We start from the raw sequence: 25,000 nt of genomic DNA, 5'->3' as shown, positions 1-25,000 counted from the left end.
GTCATTGCACGAGGCTACAATTGTATTCTTTGCACATGGAATGGAATCTCTCTGTCCTTACATCGTCTTTACAAGGTCTTTAAAGGTCTTTACAATGTCTTTACAAAGTCTTTACAATGTCTTTACACAAGTGCCTGGTCTAGACGGCCAATTTTGACAGGCATAAAACCCGTAAATCTTCTATTTTGTGTATCCTAGCAACGGTGAAAAAGCAAGATACGAAAATAGAAAAAAGTTCGTTCGTGGGCCTTACACAAAATACGCCATGGCTCATTTTTTCTTTTTAATTCTGGGGGGGGGGGGTCTTTTTTAGTTAGCAAGACGTCCAACTCACCTCGATTTCAACATCAGGTGTATACGTTCAAACCCCAATGAAGTGCATAAACCTAACGTTTCAAATTTCAAATGATTTTAACTTTATTTTCACATTGTGGCATCCGCCTCACTTCAATATAATACCGTTTTTAGAAGGTGGACCACAATTAATTTCAGCAGCAATGAACTGTTTTAAAATCTCAAGAGTCCAGAGTCCAACTAGATAATCATCCTTACTAACCAGTGAACTGGCTTACTCTGGAAATACACGCATTTAACAATTTTGCCAGAAAACTCGTCCTTTAAATATCGATTGATTCAAATTACTCTCGGCTTGGCAAAAACTCTCAAACGTGGAATGACTATGAAAACTTCGCGAGGTCCCAAGTTTTAGAGCTTTTGACGAAACGAGAGTCATTTAAATCGATCGATATTTGAAGGACGTGTTTTCTGTACAAATTTTTAATTACGTGCTTTTCCAGAGTGCGACAGTTAACTGGTTAATTAGACTGTTACTTCAATAAATTCAAGAGGGCGACACCGTCAGTCCCATTTGTACAGAGTGGCCGCAGTTAGGACCTGTCTTTGACAGAGAAAGAATTTTTTTCTATGCATATCTATCCTCCATCCTGCGGTTGATTGATAGAGAATCCTAATTTCCCTTTGTCTCGACCAACTGTGTGCGTATTTGTCTGTTAAAAATTTCCGCCGGACCTGAGTTCGAGTCCCATGTGGGCTTCTCCTTTTTTCCTTTAGCAAGATATTTTTTAAAAATAAAAAATAAAATTCCCTTTATTCATCCTATTGGGGAATTTTGTCGTTAGGATCTATTCCAAGGGAAGTCTGGAATAACCCAGGCATCAGCCGCAGTGCAGCGCCACAAACTGAGCTAGGGCGAGGTGACTTGCTCAAGGCCACACAACACATTCGGGTATTCGAACTCGCTAACTTTCGAGAACGAACCAATGACCTTACCGCTGGCCACGCTGTCCATGCAAGAAACGTATCCCCAGTTGAACTTTTTTTGTTGTTGTGGCGTTGCACTGCGGTCGAAGTCTGAGTTATCTCGGTCTTTCCTTGAGTCAGACCCCAATGAAAGTCGAACCATGAGGATTATAAAGGGACTTTTATAATAATTCATTTTATTTATTCGTTTTCAAAATTCTTCAACGCTGAATTTTCTGATTGCCCATGTCTTCTTCTCTGGTTTATTGGATTCCGATCAGTCCCTGAAAGATGAGTCGAGAAATTCTCAACAAACTGATATATTCAAATAAATATAATGATCTTATCGGACGGATAATTTGATTTTATTTTCCGTTCAAAGAGAGGCAGAGATTTTTTTTATCAAATTGCCTTAAGGGGAAACTACTCTTGTTAACTTTTAAAAGCTTGTCTTTCTTTTGTTTTTGTGTTTTGCCAGCGGAGTGTTTTGTTTCATCATTGTACCCAGAATAAAATGGCCTCTCCGGTAGAATTTCTCCATCCCGTCCGATATCGTTATCGCACGCGAGACAAATAAAAGTCATTGATTTAATATTGTGTGGCTTTCACGTCTGCAGACTGCAAAATTATTGTATTCTATCCGCTTTTATTATTGAGTTATGGGGAGATGAGGGTTATTATTATCAACTGGGATGGCGAAAAGGAGGGAGGGGGGGGGGGGGGGGGGGGGGGGGGGTAGGGGTTGTTTTGGGATGGTTTGAGTGGTGCAAGGGTGGGTTAAGAGTTGAAAGGAGGGGGGGGGGGGGTGAATTAAAAGCTGTACAAACTACATATTTAGCTACGCGTCGCCTGTTAATGCTTCAATTTTGCACTACCACTTTTACTAAATTGGTCATTGCCTCTAGCTAGATACTCATTCACGCCTGAGAACATTATAGCTCAAAATGCGTCGCTTTACTCGATCCCTTCCCATTAAAAGTTATGATATCAAGTTTTCAATAATAATATGTGGTGTCAGATTATCAAGCGTTAAATTAAACTTAAAATAGATCTTAAAAAGAAGTAGTATCAGTACTGATCATCCAGAGCCCATTGAGCCGGAGTTTATCCAGGTTTCTATAGCGTGAAACGGACAATAGTAATTGCTTGCTACCCTTTTGATAGGACGCTATAGACTATCGCCAAGTACTTTCCTCCAAATCTAATAGATCCAGCCCCACACACACACACACACAAACACAAAAGCATTTTTTTAAAAATCAAGAGTGTAAGAATCTTATATTTTTACACCCGACGTGTACTCATTTCCAGGTTTGATAATCCAATTTGTTATGGGCTTATTGTTGTACTTGTAGTACGTGCTCTTAAACCAACGCAAAATGGTGTCCATTTCGTCAATGAAAAAAAAGCAAACAAAAAACAAGTCCATAATTGCGTTCGGTTATCAGACCTGCAACTATGTGCACGTAGGATCATGGCTCATTTGTTGCTAATGTTAAGAGTTAATTCCAGTCCCGCATAAAAGAGATAATGGCCGGGCTGGATATATCTGTAAAGAAATATCTTATCAGTTTTATGATGTCTGATAATATTCAGAATAAACAGAATTTTTTTTAATATTTTTTTTCTCATTGCGAGACAACGCCTAGAGCTCCTTATGTATATATATATATATATATATATATATATATATATATATATATATATATATATATATATATATATATATATATATATATATATATATATATAGCCAAGCTCAACATTAATCATTGATTCGAGAATTGGGTATTTTTTGTTTGGTTTTAATGTTTTACTTGGATGGGGAGGGGAGATTGATATTGGGGAATGAGTGGGATTTTATTAAATAATACAGGATTCTTTCACCGGTTTGGATTTATTAAATGATTTATCTTTATCGCTCCAAGCTCATGAGTTATTCCGCGATAAAAAAAACAAACGAATTTGATAAATCCAAACCCGTGAAAGAATACCTTTATTCCACCCCTTAAAGTAATTTTCTTAGAAATTTCATAGCCGTTAGGTTGTAAAAGCATAATTTGCAATTAATGTACGCTATCTGTAGTGATCATCACTTAAAATTCCCCTTTTTTCCCCTTTTTGCCGACCCCTCAATCGACCGACCCCTACAAGATATCAATATCACGGAATCAAAACATTGCTTATTATTAAGACAATTGGATTCAATAGTCTGATGTCACGTCGCCCAGCAACGGTGGCCATCGTGGTTCTAAACAAAGAAAATCGGTACTTATTATTCTTCATGCTGGCTAGAACTTTTCATATGTCTTGTGATCAGAATGTGTAAAAGTCAAAACATGATCAGATTTTTAATGGGTTTTTTTTCCTCTGGATACGCTTTTACGCTCGTCGGATAAATATTTCATAAGGGCGTCCGCCATTTCTCCGATAGTTTAGAGCCAGTTACTGTTGAAGCGTATTGGATTCGTTTGTCAACAGAAAGAAGAAATAATTTTCACATAAAAAGGAGTTATGCGTTTCCTTTGATGAATCAAATTCAACTTTTAATTTAGAATTGAAAGACTCCAACAGTAAACGCAGATTCCTTTTGAAGTAGGTCAAATATGACAGTTCAGGGTGACACATCTCTGCACTGCAGGTGTGTTGTTGCATGTAAGCCGGTTTCCTTGTTGCTGTGTTTATTCGTTGGATTTTGTTGATTTTCGATTGCTTTCGAAACCGTGAATGATTGATAACATTCAAGAAAAAGTAAAGGTACAGTTATGAAAAGTTGAGCCTTGAAACATTCGTTCTAGATAATATTTTGAAGCTGTGTCCGACTGTGATTGTACGGTTGTCATCATTGGGGCTTGGACCTGACATGATGGTAAGCTGGTATTTGAATTCCCGCATAGAATAGAACTTATGGTGGTATGTTTCTGCAAATCAATTTGATTATCACAGTGTTGAAGACTTGATGCGCTTTTGTGGTCGGTAGTTTTTATTAACTGGGGGGGGGGGGGGGGGGGGCAGCAGAAGATACAGGGGCTGACGAATTTCTTGAACAGCTACTGGATCGATTGACTCAACGCGTCTGTTTTCGTTCTGATTTGAGAATATTTTTGGCCTTACTGTTCTATAATCTGGTTTTGCAGTATTTTCCCCCATACAAAAATTACTCAAAATATCCTCAATGTCGATCCCTTCCAAATGATTCGCCATTTTCAAATAGGTTTTTTCTTCGTCTGCTAGTACCAGTATGAAACTTTTGACCCAAATAAATACAATTTGTATTCGTACGCACTAAAAGATTTTTAAAATAACCAATCAGCTGTCTTTTAAACCTTATTTTAAGCCTATAAATTTCGCGAAAATATTCTGGAATCGTTGAATAAACTTTTAATCAACGCATCAAAGCATTATTCAACCATTGCGTATTTAATTAATATAGGATATGGTTTTCCAACGGGAAGGGTGGAATAAAGGATATTCACTGTTTTGTGCTAGTATTTATATGAAATAGTTGGGGATAGGTATTTTGTATATACAATCTATTCTTTTTAAAAGTAGGGCTGAGGGCTCGTTCCTTACAGCCCACGTAGGCCTACTCGTGAGAGAACGTAGAAAGGCTTTCTATGTTTGCTAGGGCATTATGGTTGGCCATTTGACGTTGGGAATCGCGATCTGGCCGCCTTGTTGCCAGATTCATTTGCACGCAACTACAGACTTTATAACCGGACCGATGTTGATCGTTGATGGCTCTAAAGATTCGTCTCATTGTATGCTAATTTCTACAATACAATCTGTATGCTATACAACTCTTTCATCTCTTTGCATTTATTAAACGGTTTATTTTCATTGTGCTCAAATACACAACGAGCTTGCGAATATGTGGTATTGCAAGATAAAAACACAACGAGTCCAATTAAATACAAAGAAATGAAAGAATAAGTATTTTCCGCCCCTCCAAGTAAGATACTAGATATTTTGTGACCAAATAGTATGGTATTAGTACTTCTATTCACCATTTGAATGACAATTTGACCCCAAAACAAAATAGTTTGGTTTGTATTCATGCGCACTAAAGGACTATTTTTAATCTTCAATCAGCTGTATTTTACATCTTCTTTCACACCGATAAAAAGTCCGAAAATATTCTGCAATAGTTGAATAAATCTTTTATTCAACGCGTTCAATGCATTACTCAACGATTACGTATTTACTAAGAAATGATTGGGTTTTCCAACGAGAGGGGTGGAATAACATGTATAATAGACGAGTGCCTGTTCGTGCGACTATGTGGTCTAGTGTTATGACACTCGCTTTCGGATCGGATGGTCCTGAGTTCGAGCCTCGCGCTCGGTGCATAGTTGAGTCCTTGGAAAAGGCTCTTTACTCACATTCTCTCACCGTACTCAGGTGTAAAATGAGTACCGTTAACAGTGTTGTTTTTGTCCGAAAAATTGTAATATCGCCTAACAGGCGTCATGTCCCGTCCTACATGTTAAATGTTGCTGTTGACCAGGGACCTCTTGTAAAGCGCTTTGAGCACATTTAGTGGATATTGCGCCCAGAGCCCTCCTGATGAAGGGATGTTTGGCGCACTATAAATTTATACCATTATTATTATTATCATTACTATTATTATAATTATTATTATTATTATTATTATTATTATTATTATTATTATTATTATTATTATTATTATTATTATTATTATTATTATTATTATTATTATAATATAAAGCTCAATTTTAAAAAAATGTTAAATAGACTCCGCAAATATTGCGGGTTGTCCTTTAGTTAATTGAAAATAACTAATCCCTCTTTAAGATTACCAACGAATCTCTCACCTCTCGACTTAAGTTCGAATTATTACGTGGCTATAGGCAGTGACACACAGAGAGTACACGAAGGTTGGGACAAAAAGAACCCCAAACAGGCGACTGGTACTTTATGGAATAGAAATATGGTTCCACATGGCCTGCAAGGGGAATAAATAAAAGAGTGTGGGACGCAATGAGCATTAAAAGTCCACGGAAATGCGCTGTGTAACTGTTTATTTTTTATTTTACTTATTTATGTTGATTTGACTTTGTGATATATAATATTTGCTTTTATTTCATACAAAGGTCGAGTTCTAATTATCATGCAATGTTAAATCGGCATTAGACAAAATTGATGAACTATCTCAGAAGTTATAACCAGATATCGAACGAAAGGAATCCTACTTTGAAAGATTTTACATTCTTGCCATAGAATGTTTAAATTATTCAAGGGTTGATTGATATTTTGACGCGTGGTCAATTTTGGAATAGTAAGACGGCTTGACTTGCGATGTCTAGATTGTAGTTTTCAGGTCCTCTGTGGACAATTAAAATGAGCCATGGAAAAATGCTCTTTACTCAATATTTATACTTCACTCAGGTGTAAAATGAGTACCTGGCCAGAATAGGAAATATGATAGTGCTACACGTCTCATCCTAGATGTTTTGTTTTGCTGGTGGCGTAGGACACCTTTAAGAACGCTCTAAGTATATTTAGTTGATATTGCCCTATATAAAACTATCCATTTTTCTTTTTCTTTTTTTTTTCTCATCGATATTATTTTATTTCCTGTCGCGACTTTTTTTTTTTCATTATATCAATAATTACAATTCGTAGAGATAACGATAAATGTGTGTCTAGTCTTGTCGATCATAGAACGCTCCAGAACGTGCCAAATTACACCGCCATTCATCTTGACTTAAGGTCTCCGGGGGCCAACAAACTGCCTAATGATGTCTAACCCCGTCAAAATCCGCGTCAGAAAAGAGTTTCGATTATAAATAAAGATGGAGATTAACCAGTTAACTGCCTTACTCTGGAGAATCACGTATTTTAAAATTTAGAATACTCGACCTTCAAATATGGATCGATTTAAATGACCCTCATTTTAGCAAAACCTCTCACAAACCTGACACCTTGCAAGACCCAGGATTGAGAGATTTTGCCAAGACGATAGTAATTTTAATCCCTCGATATTAGAAGGAAGAGTTTTCTGGCCAATTTTTTAAATACGTTTCTTTCCAGAGTAAAATTAACTATAAGAAATCGTCGACATCTCAGTCGTATCCATTGTGGTGGCTTGACAGCCCAGAAATCCCTCGAGGGTTATGGGTCTAATAGTTTTACAGTCCGCCATTTAGGGAAAGCCTTCTCCATTTCGGATATCCTGTTAGTTTTCGATATTTATGACCCACAGTCTCAAAACGCTATTATGTCGGGATGAATTTGACGCTCAAAATTGAGTTCAGAATTTAATTGATAAGAAATACAAATTCTGAGGGTAAAAAAAAAAAGTAAGAATTGTATCCATTCTCCAAGATATGAAATAGACATTAACTCCAAGTTCCATATTTATGGCTAAAGTTCAATTTCCAGTGACTAATTCATATAGAAACATTACCATTTTGAGATGTTTAGACAGATTTGTGTACCGTCGCCTTAAAACGGTTTTATGTCAAGCTGGAACCGGTTTTCGAAAATTAACTCTAACAGCAAGATTATCAGAAGTGTAAAATTTCGGTTTCCAGTTCTTTTAGAATCGAAACAAATCCTTGAGCATTTTGAGTAATTACTTACTTACTTATCCGAACTAATGACCAGCTGAGCTCTAGCCCTTCTGTCTTTTGCCGTGATGTAAAAGTTAGATGTCTTTAGTTGTTGTCCCAGGGGATTATAGTGAGTGTCACTGACATTTGAATTTGGTGGGAGGAATGTGTGTTTGAGATACTCAAGAGGATGAAACCCAAGCAAGTGGTTTGTTACACACAGTCCAATAAATCTACATATAGATGGTAGATGGATCAGGCTCAGCCTATTTTTACTAAAAAGTGACAAACCAACGGCTTTACAAAACTGAACAAAATATAATCAAAAAAATATTTTCTGAAAGATCACAAAGAGGATGTTCAGATAACCAAACACATCATTGGCTTGATTTAACAATTATGTACCGGTCAATATTCTGCGTTGGTTGAGAGAATTTTCATTACATGAACAAAAATAAGCTCATAATAATTTGGATCATCAGACCTTCAAATAAGTACACGCTTGTGCAATGCATTTTACACGAGTAACCATTTATCAAGCTACATTGTAACAAATGTAAAAAACAAAAATAAAATAATATTCCTTTTATTCATCCCGAAGAGGAAATTCATCTTTAGGGCCTATTCCAAGGGAAGACTGGAATAACTTATGCGTCAGCCGCAGTGCAGCACCGCAAAGTGAGCTAGGACGAGGTGACTTGCTCAAGGCCCAAAACCGCGAGGGGGGTGGGGGGGGGGGGGGGGGTGGGGGTGGTAGTTGAACTCCGTACTTTTCAGGTACGAAGCAAAGACCGTACTGTTGAGCCAAGCTGCTCGAAAAATGTATCACTTATGTGTAATATTATGCAAAACTTATATAACTTTATATAAGTAAAATTAAGTCAAGCAATTTTAAAGGTGGTAATGGTTTAATGGATGGGTGACAATAATCGTGGAAAATGCTGGTCCCGACGTTATGTCCTTGGGTAAGACACTTATCAAACAATACCTACCTCGACTCGGGTGTGAATGACTACTGCTATAGGCAGTGGCGAATATTATTGTAAAAAATGGTTCCGTGCGGCCTGCCCGGGAATGAATGAAATATTGTGAAGAGTTTTTCTGTTGGATATTACTGTATAGTTTTTTTTTTAATGAATATTGAGTTGTTTTGTTATACACTTTCTCCTTCTATAATCACCCCAAATCAGAATTATAACAAACGCAGTCACGTAATATGCATGTATTTTGGTGGATTGCCAACTTTCTATATGACAACACAGCATAGCTGTACTGTATCATGCAAACTTGTTACAAGTCTAAAAGATACGAAATTATCGGGGATATTTGAATTAATCCGTAAATAATCTGTTCACTCCAATGAAACCTATTGAAGTACCAATCTCTTGAAGGCCTTAGAAGACCCCCCCCCCCCCCCCGCCCCCCCCCCCCCCCCCCGGCCAAACATACAAACCAAATCCAAATATCTGTAAACAGTAAAAAAAAAAAAAAAACCTGCAATATCGCTAAACAGGCGTTATGTCTTGTTCTACATGTTACGATCCAAGAAAATGCAATTCACCTAAAATTCCTAAAATTGCATGCCAATCCCAACCCCCCCCCCCCCCCCACCCCCCCTCCCCCCCCCCCCAAAAAAAAAAAAAACAACAACAAAACAAAGAAACAAAAAGAAACAAAAAAAAAAAAAAAAAAAAAAAAAAGAATTATTTAACACAATATCCAATAAACGTGTTTAGTTTCAGATTACCATAATAATAATATATCCAAATTCAGATAGTGACCCACAGTATATAATAGATAGAATGCGCTTGGCCAAGGAGTTCACAACATTGCCATCCGGAAGTATAACGGACCAACACACAAACTCTGTGTAACCATGAACTTTTATAGTCTGGTTAATACAGTTTACTGAGAACAACTCACAAACGCGGATGGCAAAAACAATAACAAAGACCTGAGTGACGTCATCTGCATACTATCTATAGTCAAGTTTTTTATTGATGCTATGCGTTTAAGATCAAAACTTACAATATCTGCCTGCCAGGTGAAACATGTATCACCTTGAACGTTTACAGCCTGATTTATACTTTTTAACGAGAACTAATCACCCAACTGGTGGTGTAATAACAGTACCAAAGAACTGAATGACATAAACGCATTCCTTCTACACATATTTTTTTAATCCCTGGAAAGAATCCAGACTATCGGGAAAATATATTGTATGTTGTTAGCTGTCAGCTGTTATCATCAATCAAATCACATAGCCGCCGTGCAGTTCATGTCATTTCGTGACTATGACATGGAACATTCACACCCACACACACACACACACACACACACACACACACACACACTGTCTTATATGCTTAGACTTAGAGCAGATTATATTGTAAATGTTATGGTTTGAACAATTGTTTTGCTGCGTACTATGCACCTCATCAGCCAACGATGATTCAAATGGGAAAGTATCCAACAGCCGCCAAGCACAGCTACGGACACACACGCAAATACACACACACACAGACACACACACACACACACACACACACACACACATATATATATATATATATATATATATATATATATATATATATATATATATAATGAATGAAGATCACCTCACTCAGCACTTTGCTGTCGACTCTAGACCAGCAATAAAGTATTCATTTCCCTCTAAATTCTCTAGAAATAATCCTCATTGGAAATGACAATTTTGTGTCTAACCTTGATGTTTAACAAAACTTCCCACCCACCCCCTTCCCCCTTCCCCCTTCCTATCTCTTCATTAATTCACAGAGGCCTAGTTACATTTTATTAAATCATTGCTGATAGGAACATTAACAATAATCTCCGAAAGTTCAGAAACCTCTCCTCCCCCCAACCCTCACCCATAACCCTATTCCATCTCATGTGTATGTGTATAGATCTTGTTGGGTGTGTAGGTGAGTTATAGGGAGGCGTGTTTTGTTGAAGGGCTTACGATAATAAAATAAAACCATTGGTTGTTGTTGTTGTTGTCGTTGTCGTCGTATTTATTGTTGTTCTGCTGTGTTACACGGAAGCATAGAGCGGGCCCATCAATGGATGTCAGCAAGCAAGAAGCATGCCATTATCTTGTGATGGGATATTAAAACCAATGAGAACCAATCAGCCCCGTCTCAATGGAGCAGGGGTCGGGGTGGTAGATTATCTAGTTAACTGCCGTAAACGGGAAAACAATGTATTTAAAAATCTGGCCAGAAAACTCGTCATTCAAATATCGATCGATTTAACCCTCTCCTTTCCAACCACAGAAAAATCGTCACATTCGTTACGATTCAACCAACAATGTTCTCATTCTGATTTTTTTCTACATCACATAGCTATACAAACTTAACATGTCCCGTCCACATGTTAAATGTTGCTGTTGACCAGGGACCCCTGTAAAGCGCTTTGAGCACATTTAGTTGATAGTGCGCTATATAAAGCTCAATTAGAATTAGAACAGTGTCTTGTAGAGTGTATTATGCTGAAGAATATTATATATGGAATGTGTTTTTTGCTTCTCTGTTTGAATAAATAGGGTGGGTATAAAATTCTGAAAAAGTATGGTAAGATTAAACGACCATCATTTTGGCAAAACTCTCAAACCTGCGGTCTCGCGATTGCTTGTCTCTTACAAATTTAAATATAATTACATGTATTATTTTGATAGTGTCCAGAATTGTCCTTTTATGTGACCACTCATACTCCTTTATGGATAGACTCTCTCTCTCTCTCTCTCTCTCTCTCTCTCTCTCTCTCTCTCCATCTCTCCAGCTATCTATCTATCTATCTTTCTATCTTTCTATTGATCTATCTGCGTTGCTCAGCGGTACGGTATTTGCTTCGTACCCGAAAAGTACCGAGTTCGACCACCCACCGCTGCGCTGTGTGGTCTTGAGCAAGTCACCTCGCCTCAACTCAATTTGCAACAACGTTGTCCCTGTCCGAAAAAAATGTAAATTCGCCTAACAGGCGTTATGTCACGTCCTACGTGTTAGATGTTGCTGTTGGCCAGGGATGTTGTAAAGCGCCTTGAGCACGTTTAGTGGAACTTGCGCTATATAAAAGCTCATTTTAAAAGAAATAGGATATTGTACCGATTATTTTGGACTATGGATTGATAATAAACATGTTGCAAAGTCATTACCGCCGATTTAACAAACCCAGCTACTGTTGGTCGGATAGGAGGATCAGATTTTTTAAAAAAAAGATAATCTCGACTGCTACGGAGATCCATCTTTATCTTTCTCCTTACAGTGCGGCTTGAGGTATGACACTCGCTTTCGGATAGGAAGGTCCTGGGTTCGAGCCTCGCTCAGCGCATTGTTGAGTCCTAGGAAAATGCTCTTTACTCAAAATCTCTCATCGTACTCAGGTGTAAAATGAGCACCAGGCCGCTAACAGCGTTGTCTCTGTCGGAAAAAAAATTGTAATATCGTCTAACAGGCGCCATGTCTCGTTCTATGTGCTACGTGTTGCTGTTGGTCAGGGACCTTGTGTAAAGCTCTTTGAGCACGTTTTGTGGATTTTGCGCTATATAAAAAAGCTCAAAAAAGAAAGAAAAAAACTTACTGACTAATTTCAGGATTATTGCCGAAATGTTATACATATTCAACACAAATTTTTTTTTAAAAAAAAGCTCAATTTGAAAGTAGTAGGTACATTCTATTCATAAATTCTTCAATAAGACGAGCTTTACAAAGCACCATTTCAAATGTTGTGACGTACGAAACAAATCTGAATAAAAGTAACGTTCATTGTATCGTGCCTGTAGTCGGTAACCCTTTTCGTGTGACGCGAGTGCTCTGGCAACTAAGCAATCGTCCCGCCCCCCTCCCCCTCCCCCCTCCCCCCCCCCCAAAAGCACTCTGACTAAACACATTTTTTCATTTTGTCCAGAAAACGTTTACGCCAAATATCGATGGATTAAAATTTAAATAACGTGAGCTTTTATAATATAGCGCAATATCCACTAAACGCGTTCAAAGCGCTTTTTAACAAGCGCTTTAAATTAACACACTGCTCCTCATAAAGTTTGACTGAAAATTAAAAGATCTGTGATGTTTTGAGACTATAATAATATGGACTCGTGGTATGGCACTCGCCTTCGAACCGGAGGGTCCTGGGTTCGAGTCCCGCTCTGGGCCTGTTAGACCTGGCAGAAAGTACTCTGAGAGAGACTAGCATCCTTCCAAAGGATATGGTTCGTTTCACGCTATAGAAACCGGGATACACACCGATTCCGTGGGCCTAATGTCTCTGGTGGACTACTTTTAATGTCAATATTCAGTTTCGAGCTCACCCGGACAAAATACCCTAATGAGACCGAGACCGCGAGTTACTTATTTGAAGTGAACGTCTTTTGTTATTATTTTTCTTAGCTAAAAATACATAATATTGTGTTTTGACAAATTGCCGCGGTTTTGTCTAGCTATTCTGATGCAAATTGTCTTTAGTGTTCGTACGGGATGCCTAATGTGTCCTGATGGAACCTTTAACGCTAGTTGACCAGAGAATGGCAGTCGAGCGGCCTTGTTGTCCCCCTAAGGGGATGTGGCGATTTGCATCACTTCCGATTCAAATTGTGTCAACCGGATATAGCAGGAGATACTCCGGTCTTTTGTCTTTCTCTTTCCCTATTTTTCTTTCTATCTTCTTTCTCTCTCACTCTCTCTCTCTCTCTCTCTCTCTCTCTCTCTCTATATATATATATATATATATATATATATATATATATATATATTGCTTCCTCGTCAACATTCTCTCTACCTTTACCTATCCATCTATCTATCCATCCATTCATCTATCTATATGTCTATCTATCTATCTATCTATCTATCTATCTATCTATCCATCCATCTATCTATCTATCTATCCATCCATCCATCTCGTATCTATATGTCTATCTATCTATCTATCTATCTATTTATCTATCTATCCATCCATCCATCCATCCAGCTATCTATCTATCTATCTATTTATATAACTATCTATCTATCTATCTATCTATCTGTCTATCAATCTACCTGTGGATTTTTCTTTCTTTCTCTTTTTACCCTCACACAAACACACACACACACACACACAAATACACTAACTCACTCTCTCTCTCTCTCTCTCTCTCTCTCTCTCTCTCTCTCTCTCTCTCTCTCTCTCTATTTCCTAGACCCTCTCTTAACCCCCCCCCCCCCTCCTTGCCTTAAAATTAAAAACAAAACAAAACACAATCCATCAACCAGTCTATATTTTATATCTATTTATTGTCTGTCTCACTGTCTGTCCTTCCAAATGCATCCTATTCTATTCTCTCTTCGACACTTTTCTTGTATGTGATGGGTTTGTGTGTTTTGTGTGTGTGTGTGTTTGTGTGTGTGTGTGTGTGTGTGTCTGCCCATGTGTATGTGAATGTTTTTTTTCCTGTCATAACCCAAATTGTTTGAGCAATAATTTCATTACATGAATTGCCATGTGTTGGACAATAATTTTTTTTTTTTTTTTTTTTTTTTGTTGTTGTTGACTGGAAATGGTTTAAGCAGACGTGTATTTGTTTGCAGGTCTGATAAACTAATTCCTCATGGGTTCATTGTTGGACATATCAAAAAATGACGCAAAATATTGTCCATTATGATAATGTTAAACTAGGCCCATAAGCGAGTTCGGATTTCAGACCCACATATATGTTTAAGCCCAACATAATCATTATCTATTTCGTTTTCCTCTGCACGTTTCATTTCTCTAAAGTCCTTTAGAACCATTAGGCACATGGAGCCGGAGTTTATTCCGGTTTTTATAGCGTGAAATGGACAATAGCAATTCCTTGATGCCACCCTTTGGAGAAGACATTAGTCTATCGCAAAGTACTTTCCACCAGATCCAATAGACCTAGCTACACAATCACCGCTGGGTGAACAGTGGAGTCCGAAAAAAATCAACTGCACCCAGGATCTATCTTGAGTGCTCTACCAACTGAGCTATCGGGACCACTGCAATTTCTTTATTGTTGTTATAATCCTACCAATTTTCTTGTTTCTAATTTTAGACGTTTGCCGGTTTGTTCTGAATTTTTTTTTTTTTTTACTTCGAGACCAGTACTAAATCTTTGACATCCCTTAGGGTTTGTGTTTAATTTCCTCCAGTAAGCTGTAAGATTCTCGTCGTGTGCTGACAAAACACGTTTTATTTTTCATTTTGCCAAGAAGTTTTTTCAATGTCATTTCATTAAGACTCTATTCTAACTTGTCAAAATGTCTCAAATTTGAAAACAAAATTGAGCTTTATATAGCGCAATATCCACTAAACGTTCTCAAAGTGCTTTACAAAGGGGTCCCTGGCCAACAGCAACATTTAACTTTTAGACGGGACATGACGCCTGTTAGACGATATTACAATTATTTCGGACAGATACAATGCCGTTAACGCTAGGTACTCATTTCACACCTGAGTAACTAGGGTGAGACAATGTGAGCAAAGAGCCCTCTCCAAGGACTCAACTATGCGCTGAGCGAACCTCGAACCCATGACCTTCCGATCCGAAAGCGAGTGTCATACCATAAGACCCCATAGCCGCACATTTTAACTTTCATTTTGCCAAGAAGTTTTTTTCGTCATTTGATTGATTAAGACTATTCTAAATTGTCAAAATGTCTTCAACCCGAAATTTCCCTGAACTTTCAGGTTTGAGACTTAAAAGAAAAACAAATAGGATTCAATAGTCTGATGTCACGTCCGCCCAGCAACGAGCAGCTTGGTTCTAAACAAAGAAAACCGGTACTTTTTTTCTTCTTCATGCTGGCTATAACTTTTTCACATGTCATGAGATCAGAATGTATAAAAGTCAAAACATGATCAGATTTATGTTTTTATTCTCTGGATACACTTTTATGCTTGTCGGAGAAGTATTTCATAAGGGCGACCGCCATTGTTCCGATAGTTTAGAACCAGTTACTAAGTTACTATGCGTCATTACGAGGGAAATGACATCACGATTGTTGAATCCTATTGAGAATCATTTTAATCGACGTGCCATTATTTGCAGGTCTGATAACCCAATTCCGTATGAGCTCATCGTTGTTATGGAAATCTAAATAGGCCCATTAGGGAGTTCGGATGTCAGACCTGCATATATGTACACGCCGATTTTAAGCGATTTGTATCTGAAATAAAATATATTGAATTGTGCGGCTATATGTCCTATTATTATGACACGCCTTCTGATCGGAAGGTCCTGGGTTTGAGTCCTGCATTGATGAAAAGGGCTCTTTGCTATCCACATTCCATACAATACAATTCGCCTGTTAAGAGTCATTTTTGTATAACTCTTACAGTATCTGTCACTTGCCTATAGCCACAGTAGAGCAAGGCATAGTGTTTGTAAAGTGACTTACCGAAGCACACAACACAACGTCGAGATCGGAATTTCTCATGATAATTATCACCCATTCGACAGCTGATCACACTTAACATTGCTTGACTTTTGTGACGATACTAAGACACCGTACCGCCCACTAATACTGTGGAGTGATCCTCGACAATTGGAGGTTTCTACAAGAAGAAGAAGAAGAAGAAGAAGAAGAAGAAGAAGAAGAAGAAGAAGAAGAAGAAGAAGAAGAAGAAGAAGAAGAAGAAGGATACGTTTTGTGGTCTATAATTATTTGAAAAGTGTTTTGTCAAAGTGCGGGGTGATTAGTCCGTCCTTATAACAATTTCGAGTGTCAATTTTACGAGTCTTTCGGTACGTCCTATGAGACAGGAGTTGTCCCCCTTACATTAATAATGCATGGAAGAACCAAGCTGCCCCTTGGATGGAAACAAAAGAATTTCTAGAACTGTCGGGGAGATGGGACTTTCTTGACTTATTGCCTGCCTTCTGCCAGTCAGCAAGGTCGTCCGACTTTGCAGCTTCAGAATCCTTCAGAATATTGGGGATTCGAAATTGACGTCACTCGGCTTATTATTGTTTTTATCACTAAATTATATCAATCAGACAAAAACGCTTAATATATATATTATAAAACCCACACCCTCAAATCAGTATTATTTCAGTGGGAATCGGAAGCCTAAAAGTGAAAATGAATTTAAAATAATCAGAAATGTTAAATTTTATATCGATGCGCTTTTTAAAACTATTTATTCTAGTCAATAAAACATATAAGAATAAGTCAAGTCTCATGGCTGTGATTTTAAATTCAACTCAACTCAAATTAGTTACTTCTTTGAAGTTTGAGGAGAGCCCATCTCAATCTTTAGATAATATATATTAGGTGTTCTATGGAAATGGTCACGTGACGCATCTCAGGGAAGTTGAGCTATTGGTAAAACTCAGGTATTTATAATATAGAGCAATGTTCACTAAACGTGATCAAAGCGCTTTACAAAGGGCCCCAAGCCAAATGCAACACTTAACATACAGAACGAAGCATGACGCCTGTTGGGCGATATTACAATTTTATTCCTGAGTACGGTGAGAGAATGTGGGTAAAAAGCCTTTTTCCAAGGACTCACATAATGTATACGTCGCTCAGAGCGCGACCCCAACCCTGGATCTTCCGGTCCGAAAGCGAGTGCCATGGCAGTAGGCGATATTGCTGCGTGAAAGAGTAGACAACTTTCTACAGTTTGCTGTTTATTTTTAATGGAAAAAAGTTGTTTTTCTTAATTAGATGAGTCATTGGCGTTTGAAGTAGGCAGGCTGGAGAAAAGTGGTTTTGAGAAAAATGGCTTCAAAATTTAATAAACGCCATCCCAACTGTTAAAGTGCCATCGTAAAAAAAATTATATTAAAATGTTGGAAGTGCAAATTTTACTTTTTGATCTTGTGAAAGTATACATAAATTTAAAAAATAAAAAAAATATTATTGAAAATCTCATTTTCACCAAAAGATCTCATTACAATTTATTTATTAGATTTCTCAAACGTATTTTCAGCGACATGAGGATCAATTCTCTAGAAAAGTAGTCATTTAGTGCCTTTAAAGCCCATGGAGTCGAGTTTATCCCCGTTTCTGTAGCGTGAAACGGATAAAAGCAATTTATCGCTACCCTTGGATAGGACGCTAGTCTATCCCAGAGTACTTTTCGACAAATCTTGTAACAGAACCAACTACCTATATATCACTGGGTATGGAGTCCCGATTCCACACTCAAAGAAACCATGATTGATGCCGGGTGAAGTCGAAATTTTTTCTGACACCTCCTCCCCCCCCCCCCCAACCTCCCCACCCCCCTGACCCCAACCTCGTTCATTTCCCTTGAGTAAAAGGCTTCAACAGTCGTGACGTCACTTCCCTCGTAAGGAAACATTGTAACTTAGTAACTGGTTCTAAACTATCGGAACACTGGCGGATGCAGTTATGAAATACATCTCCGACGAGCATAAATGTGTATCCAGAAAATAAATCTGATCATGTTTTGACTTTTATACATTCTGATCACATGACATGTGAATTTCTTTGTTTAGAACCAAGCTGCTCGTTGCTGGGCAACGAATCCAACTGGAAGTTTTTTTTTGGACAAAATGAAATATTATGTGTAATGCATGGTAGATCTGTATAAAAATGTTTCCAAAGCTGGTCCTCCTTTTCTTTCTGACTACGGGATGGATCTCTAGACCTTAGTTGAAATAAAGCAAAGGCTGTAACTACTGCACCACACGAGAGAGCAGCAGCTTCTAAATAAATTATAGAGAAAATGTGATCCGCCGGCTTTTAACGGTATAATAACGGAGTGTAATGGATTCTGAAATGGAAAAATTAGAATAGTAAATTCAGAAGCAATGTGATTTATAAAAATACGATCTTTGAGTTGTTTGCAATGTAAGAAATTGTATATTTATTCTCTACCATAACATATTGGCCTCAAATTTCATATTTAGGTCTATAGTGCGACTGTGTGGTCTTGTGGTATGACTCGCATTCGGATCGAAAGGTCCGGGGTTCGAGCCTCGCTCGGCGCATTGTTGACTCTTTGGAATAGGCTCTTTACTCACATTCTCTCATCGTGTTCATGTGTAAAATGAGTACCTGGCCGTTAACAGCGTTGTCTCTGTCGGAAAAAATTGTAATATCGCCTAACATGTCTCGATCTTGTATAAAGCGCTTTTAGCACGTTTAGTGGATATTGCGCTTTTATAAAAGCTCAATTTGTTTTGTTTTTTACATTTGAAATTTCCAACACTTTGAGACAGTGGGCCACAATTGTACTAGCGTCCTACAGAAGTCGTGTCTGTCTTACTTGTCTAGATTTGCTGATGGCCGTGGACTCCATGTATAACGAACATTGAGCTATATTAATACAAGCCTGACTACTTAAAAAGTTGAAAATTCGTTATTTTAGGAGTTTGGCATTGTTGTTATAGTTAACTATATAAATAAATAGTTTAACCTCACAAGGATTATATAACACTTCGGAGTCTGGCATCAACCTTTGTTTTCCAACAAAATTATGACTAAGAGATGATCATCAAGTTCTGAAATCGGAGCCAAAATTTCATAATTCTACGAATTTTTCGGAATAGTAGGCAGATCTGTAAATATCAAGTTGCTTTGATCTTCTCTAATGGTTAACACTGCAATAATATGACTAACTACCTGTTCTGCAAATTCTTATCCACACAAAGAAACAGTTTGGATATTCTCCTCATGCCGCATCACAACATATCTAATATTCTAAGAGATGATCACCATCTTCCAAAAACGATTGCTTTGGAAAACACCGCTATTTCACGATTCGTAAGATAAACAAAATTTGCGCCCTCTCTCGGGTCATCATTAGATGGCGTCACCCAGCATTCCATGAATAAATGGTATAGAAACCCCATTAAACAAACGTCTGATGTCAAAAGGAATCACCCATGTTGTCCAAAGTGAGCTAATTGGGGGAATCTTGCCCAAGGAAAATAAATACGAAAGTGCCTAAAGCGGGACTCCCACTCGGGGCCTTCCGGGTTATTGTCTAATGCCTTAACCTCTCAGCCACCTTGCACTACATAAGCGGGGTAAATTGACAAGTGGATCTCGTTCCACACAATAGACGGCTCTTAAGGACAACATTTTTTGCCTCATTTTTTAAAACTTCAAATTTTCTCCGGTGATTCTCTAGAGTACAATCTATCAAAAGATAATTTTAACCCATTTCTTTATGCGTTCGACTTAACGGGTTTTAAAAGTTAAATCTTTATCTTTTCTGGTAAATTTATGATCTATTGTCAAATCCTGTCCTTCACAGTAATCATCAAGTCTTGTCCCAACGTGAGCAAAGTCCGTATTCAACTGACGACTCCTGGACAATTTCAGAAAGCGCCCCATTCTAATCCCAACAACATCAAGACTCGATGGAACCGGAGAAAGCTCCTCATCACCAAACCAAGACGTCGTCAGGTAGTATTGGTGTCACCTCAAGATGTTGGCATGGACACGAACGTCAAGCCAAGGTAAGTTCAACATAATACGCTTCAACAGTCGTGACGTCACTTCCCCCGTAATAACGCAGAGTAACTTAACTGGCTCTAAACTATGGAAACAATGGCGGACACCCTCATGAAATACTTCTCCGAAGAGCATAAAAGTGTATCCAGAGGAGAAAAACATTATAAATATGATCATGTTTTGAATTTTATACATTCTGATCACATGACATGTGAAAAAGTTTTAGCCAGCATGTAGAATAAAAAGTACCGATTTTCTTTGTTGAGAACCAAGCTGCTCGTTGCTAGGCGACTTGACATCAGACTATTGAATCCTATTTGCTGTTTCGTGCGGCTATGTGTTTTAGTGGTATGACACTCGCTTTCGGATCGGAAGATCCTGGGTTCGAGCCTTGCTTGGCGCATAGTTGAGTCCTTGGAGAAGGCTATTTACTCACGTTCTCTCACCGTACTCAGGTGTAAAATGAGTACCTGGCCGTTAACAGCGTTGTCTCTATCCGAAGAATTGTAATATCGCCTGACAGGCGTCATGTACCGTTCTACATATTAAATGTTGCTTTTGACCAGGGACCCCTTGTAAAGCGCTCTGAGCTCGTTTAGTGGATTTTGCCCTATATAAAAGCTCAATTTTAAATATTACCAGACGTCTCAAAACTGAAATTTATGGTTGACTATATACTTTGGCTTAGAAATAAGTTCTGTAATGACAAGAGTGTGTTTTGTTTCTTAACCTTTTTTACTTAAAATGTTGACCCGCCGTCGCACGATATGAGGATGAACTAGGAATGGAAATTGAATTTATAAACACAAACATGAAACTTGATGTGGCGGGTTTTTTAATTTTTTTTGTGCTTGGTGTGGGTTCGTATCCAATATGTGCGCTATGGTCTATCGTTGCCATCTGCGCTACTCAATCTACACCACAACCACTCAGGTCTAATCTAGTGGTGATTAAGAATAACCTTAATGTCCCATATAACTAAGTGTAAAAATAGTAGGGCTAAGTGAGTCAAGGCTATAGAAAAACATAATACAATAATAGCAATGCTATAAAAAAGTTTCATTAGACTTTAACATGAAAAGATAAGTGGGTAGAATGAAGAATATGGATGATGTATAATTTACACTTTAACTATTTATCTTGCATTTACTTAAGCCCAGAAAGAATGGCTCTAATTGAGCGGATCTGATTTATTTGTTATTTGGTTATTTATTTACTTATTTATTTTAATTATGTGTGTCACTGGGTTTGCCATTTGAAAATAGTATAAGCCCGATTGTCTTATCTTTCGTCCAGCGGCGATGTGATACTCAGCTATGGTTGCCGAGGTATTTCAGATCTGGGCTTGAGTGTTTGTGGATGGTAACTTTCTTGACAGGGAACTGGCGTCTTGTGCACTATCAACAAGTTCAAGGATTGATTCTGGTTCGTCGCGGATCTTCCTTTATATAAAGGGCTGTTTCTGGTTAGGCTAGGACTGTTTCTTGCGTGGCAAGGACCTGCAGCCGAGAGAAAGTTAGACTTTTTTAATAGTTTCAAATTTGAGAACTGGTTCTTCTAGGGGAGTTTTAGCGTGTGACCGTTAATTCTGAGAGAGATTGAATTTTGTCAAAATTGGTATCACCATATTGGGTTTTTATATACAATATCCACTAAACGTGCTCAAAGCGCTTTACAAGGGGTCCCTGGCCAACAACAACATTTAACATGTAGGACGGGACATGACGCCTGTTAGACGATATTACAATTTTTGTCGGACAGAGACAAAGCTGTTATCGGCCAGGTACTCATTTTACACCTGAGTATGGTGAGAAAGCCAATAGCCAATCAGAATTGAGGAACTCTCTCAATTTGCCAATGAGGGTCCAGGTATTTTGATTGACAATCCTGGGATAGAGCTCAAATTTTGCTTGAAAGGCGAGAATAGTAGATGACTCTTAATTACTATTTACCTGTATATTGTAGAGGCCCTGGTATAACGTACCTGGACTTATGTTAAGATATGAGAAAAGAATAAAATTTGCAGAAAGTATGCAGACAATTGTACAGGTTGGTATAGAGTAGGTGGATGGAGATACGTAGGAAATAGCGTTCCCTTAACATTGGGTAAGTTCGCGATATCTTGACCACTTCATGCTAAAGCAAAATTCAGAACGCGTTCGTGTTGACAGTTGGCTAAGAAACTGTCTTTGTTGAAGTGCCTTAATCCAAAGTGATATTCTATATCTCACTCTCAATCCTCTCTGGGCCTGTTGGCAGTTGATGCGCTGTAGCAGCTATTCTTGGGACCATCTGGAGGGACAGACCTCTCTGTTTAGGTCCCTTTCCACAGTACCTCTCCAGGTCTCCTTGGGACGGCCTCGCTTCTTTTTTCCTTGGTTTTTCCATCACAGGACCTTCCTTGTCAGTGTTTCATCATCAGGTCTGCGACAGTCATGCCCCAACCATTGCCATCTTCTCCTTTTAATGAGACCCTCCAAAGACTCCACTTTCGCTCTAGCTCTCAGATTCTCGTGTGAGATTGTATTCGGCCAGAATATCTTGAAGATTCGTCGTAAACACTTGTTTTGGAATACCTTATATTTCTGGATATTTTCTGTGACCTTCTAACACCCTGATGCATAGATCAAAACGCTCAACACATTACTCTTAAAAATCTTGATTTTCGTGCTGGGATACCATCCCATTGCTCTCCAAATTTTGTTTAAGGGAAGCAAATGTATTGTTTGCCTTACTGATTCTGGTTTTGATCTCTTCGTTGTAGTCAACACTGTTGTCAGTTTACTGCCCAAGTACGTGAATTCTTGAATATCTTCCAGAGGATTTCCATCAATAGACACTGAATCTTTGTTTGATGTGTTGACTAAAGTGATTATTGTTTCTGCAAATATCGTTGTCCACTAATCAATAGAAGTATGTTTGAACTAGATGCTAGAGCGAGTGAAAATAGCTCGTAACTCTTGGGGTTAATCTATATTCATTATAGTGGAGTATGAATACATTTTCTTACATTGCAAAAACTCAAAAAAGTAGAGGGAGGAGAAGAAGAAGAAGAAGTAGAAGAAGAAGAAGAAGAAGAAGAAGAAGGAGGAGGAGGAGGAGGAGGAGGAGGAGGAGGAGGAGGAGATCACAAACTCTACCATTTCCACAATCACAATCATTACCAAGAACAAAGCAACAACACCAACGACGACAATGACAACGACGACGACAACAACAACAATAAGATATATATTTTTGTGACAATGTTTTCCTCCAGGGATTTATGGATGAAAAATAACGGGGTCTATATTGACCCGATCCGTTTCCCTTTGAGACACCAAAAACATATAGATTCTGGATCAGCCATCTCTGTTTGTTGTCAACTGTTTGCCAGCCAGCCAGACACTGTCGGAAAAGTCAATATTTTGATGACTCCAAATGTCCCCATACGCCGCCGATGAACACTGGTCATTGTGTCAACAGAGAAGCCACGAGTTACTTGACCGCTCTTCGTTTTTTATGTTATTGAAAGAAAGAACCTACAATAGCAGGAAAACGGTTAATTGGCATAAGAGAGCAATACTGCAACAAGTTTTAACCTTATTATACAAGTTAAATTGGCGGTTTCCTTTTAACTTTATTCTTGTTTTGAACCAAGTTGATACTGCGAACTACTTATGTAGCTAAGTCAGCAAGATGATTAAGTCAATAGAAGGAACGCAATTGACGTCATTCAGCTCTTTGTTATCGTTTTAAGAAATCCATTTTAATAACTAGTTCTCACTGAAGTCAATCAGACTAAAAACGTTTAAGGTTACAGATAGTTTTGTGTGTTGGTACGTTATATCCGGCTGTCGGATGTTGTGAACATATTGCCTAAACGCATGACATCAATAAGATATTTCACTATCATCTGGAGAATTTGTCTTCCAGCCCCGCTTTGCGCCGGTGCAATTCCAGGTACAAGCATAGATTGTTTTGGATTATTTTCTCGAAAATGGCCATGAAGAAAGAATTCTATCTGGAATTTGATCTATAACAGTGCTATATATATATATACCATTAACCAGTTAACGGTCGTACTTTGGAAAAACACGTATAAAAAATTTGGCCAGAAAACTCGTCCTTCAAATACCGATTGATTTCTTGGCAAAAACTTACAAACCTTGGACCTCTGATCGATATTTGAAGGTCACATTTTTAAATACGTGTTTTTCCTGAATAAGGCAGTTAACTAGTTTTTAGAAACTGAATAATGGAAAATGACATTAAGGTAAAAAAATGTTTAAATTGCGCATTTAAAATGGTTTTGCGATACGCAATGCGCTTCATCAAAGTAATGACGAAAAGGAAAAAAAATAGAAAGGCTTTGGATGGGAAGAGCACAAACACTGGACGTTTCTAGTGCAAAGCCTTTGTCAGCAAAACAATAAATAGAGGAAAAAATAAAACAAACAGATAAAATGTAGTGAAAACATTGTAGCACGTGTTGTCCTCGGTGGTTGGCTGAGCTGGGTATTACTCATATTATAATAGGATTCACTAGTCTGATGTCAGGTCCGCCCAGCAACGAGCAGCTTGGTTCTGAACAAAGAAAATCGGTACTTTTTGTTCTTCCTGCTGGCTAGAACTTTTTCACATATCATGTGATCAGAATGTATAAAAGTCAAAACATGATCAGATTTATAATGTTTTTCTCCTCTGGATACACTTTTATGCTCGTCGGAGAATTAT

At 38.1% G+C, this 25,000-nt stretch overlaps 1 protein-coding gene and 1 long non-coding RNA gene across 4 annotated transcripts in view; one reads left to right on the top strand and one right to left on the bottom strand.

Moving 5' to 3' along the window:
* The window catches only part of LOC144965668 (uncharacterized), a 17,440-nt gene extending 8,255 nt beyond the window's left edge, over positions 1-9,185 (bottom strand). The window contains exon 1 of the long non-coding RNA XR_013644081.1: positions 8,828-9,185. This is a non-coding gene — a long non-coding RNA (uncharacterized LOC144965668). The remainder of the gene's footprint in view (positions 1-8,827) is intronic.
* The window catches only part of LOC144965667 (uncharacterized), a 61,249-nt gene that overhangs the window by 19,011 nt on the left and 17,238 nt on the right, over positions 1-25,000 (top strand). For all 3 annotated transcript variants that reach the window (XM_078901244.1, XM_078901245.1, XM_078901246.1), the window contains exon 3: positions 20,085-20,289. In XM_078901244.1, the coding sequence (XP_078757370.1) occupies positions 20,085-20,289 (205 nt within the window). The remainder of the gene's footprint in view (positions 1-20,084; positions 20,290-25,000) is intronic.

Source organism: Berghia stephanieae, chromosome 2 (genome assembly GCF_034508935.2).
Source record: "Berghia stephanieae isolate SIO BIC M18660-M18661 chromosome 2, UCSD_Bste_1.3, whole genome shotgun sequence".
Classification (NCBI taxonomy): Eukaryota; Metazoa; Mollusca; class Gastropoda; order Nudibranchia; family Aeolidiidae; genus Berghia; species Berghia stephanieae.
Note: the sequence above shows the minus strand (reverse complement) of the source record. Positions and strands in the feature narration are given on the sequence as shown.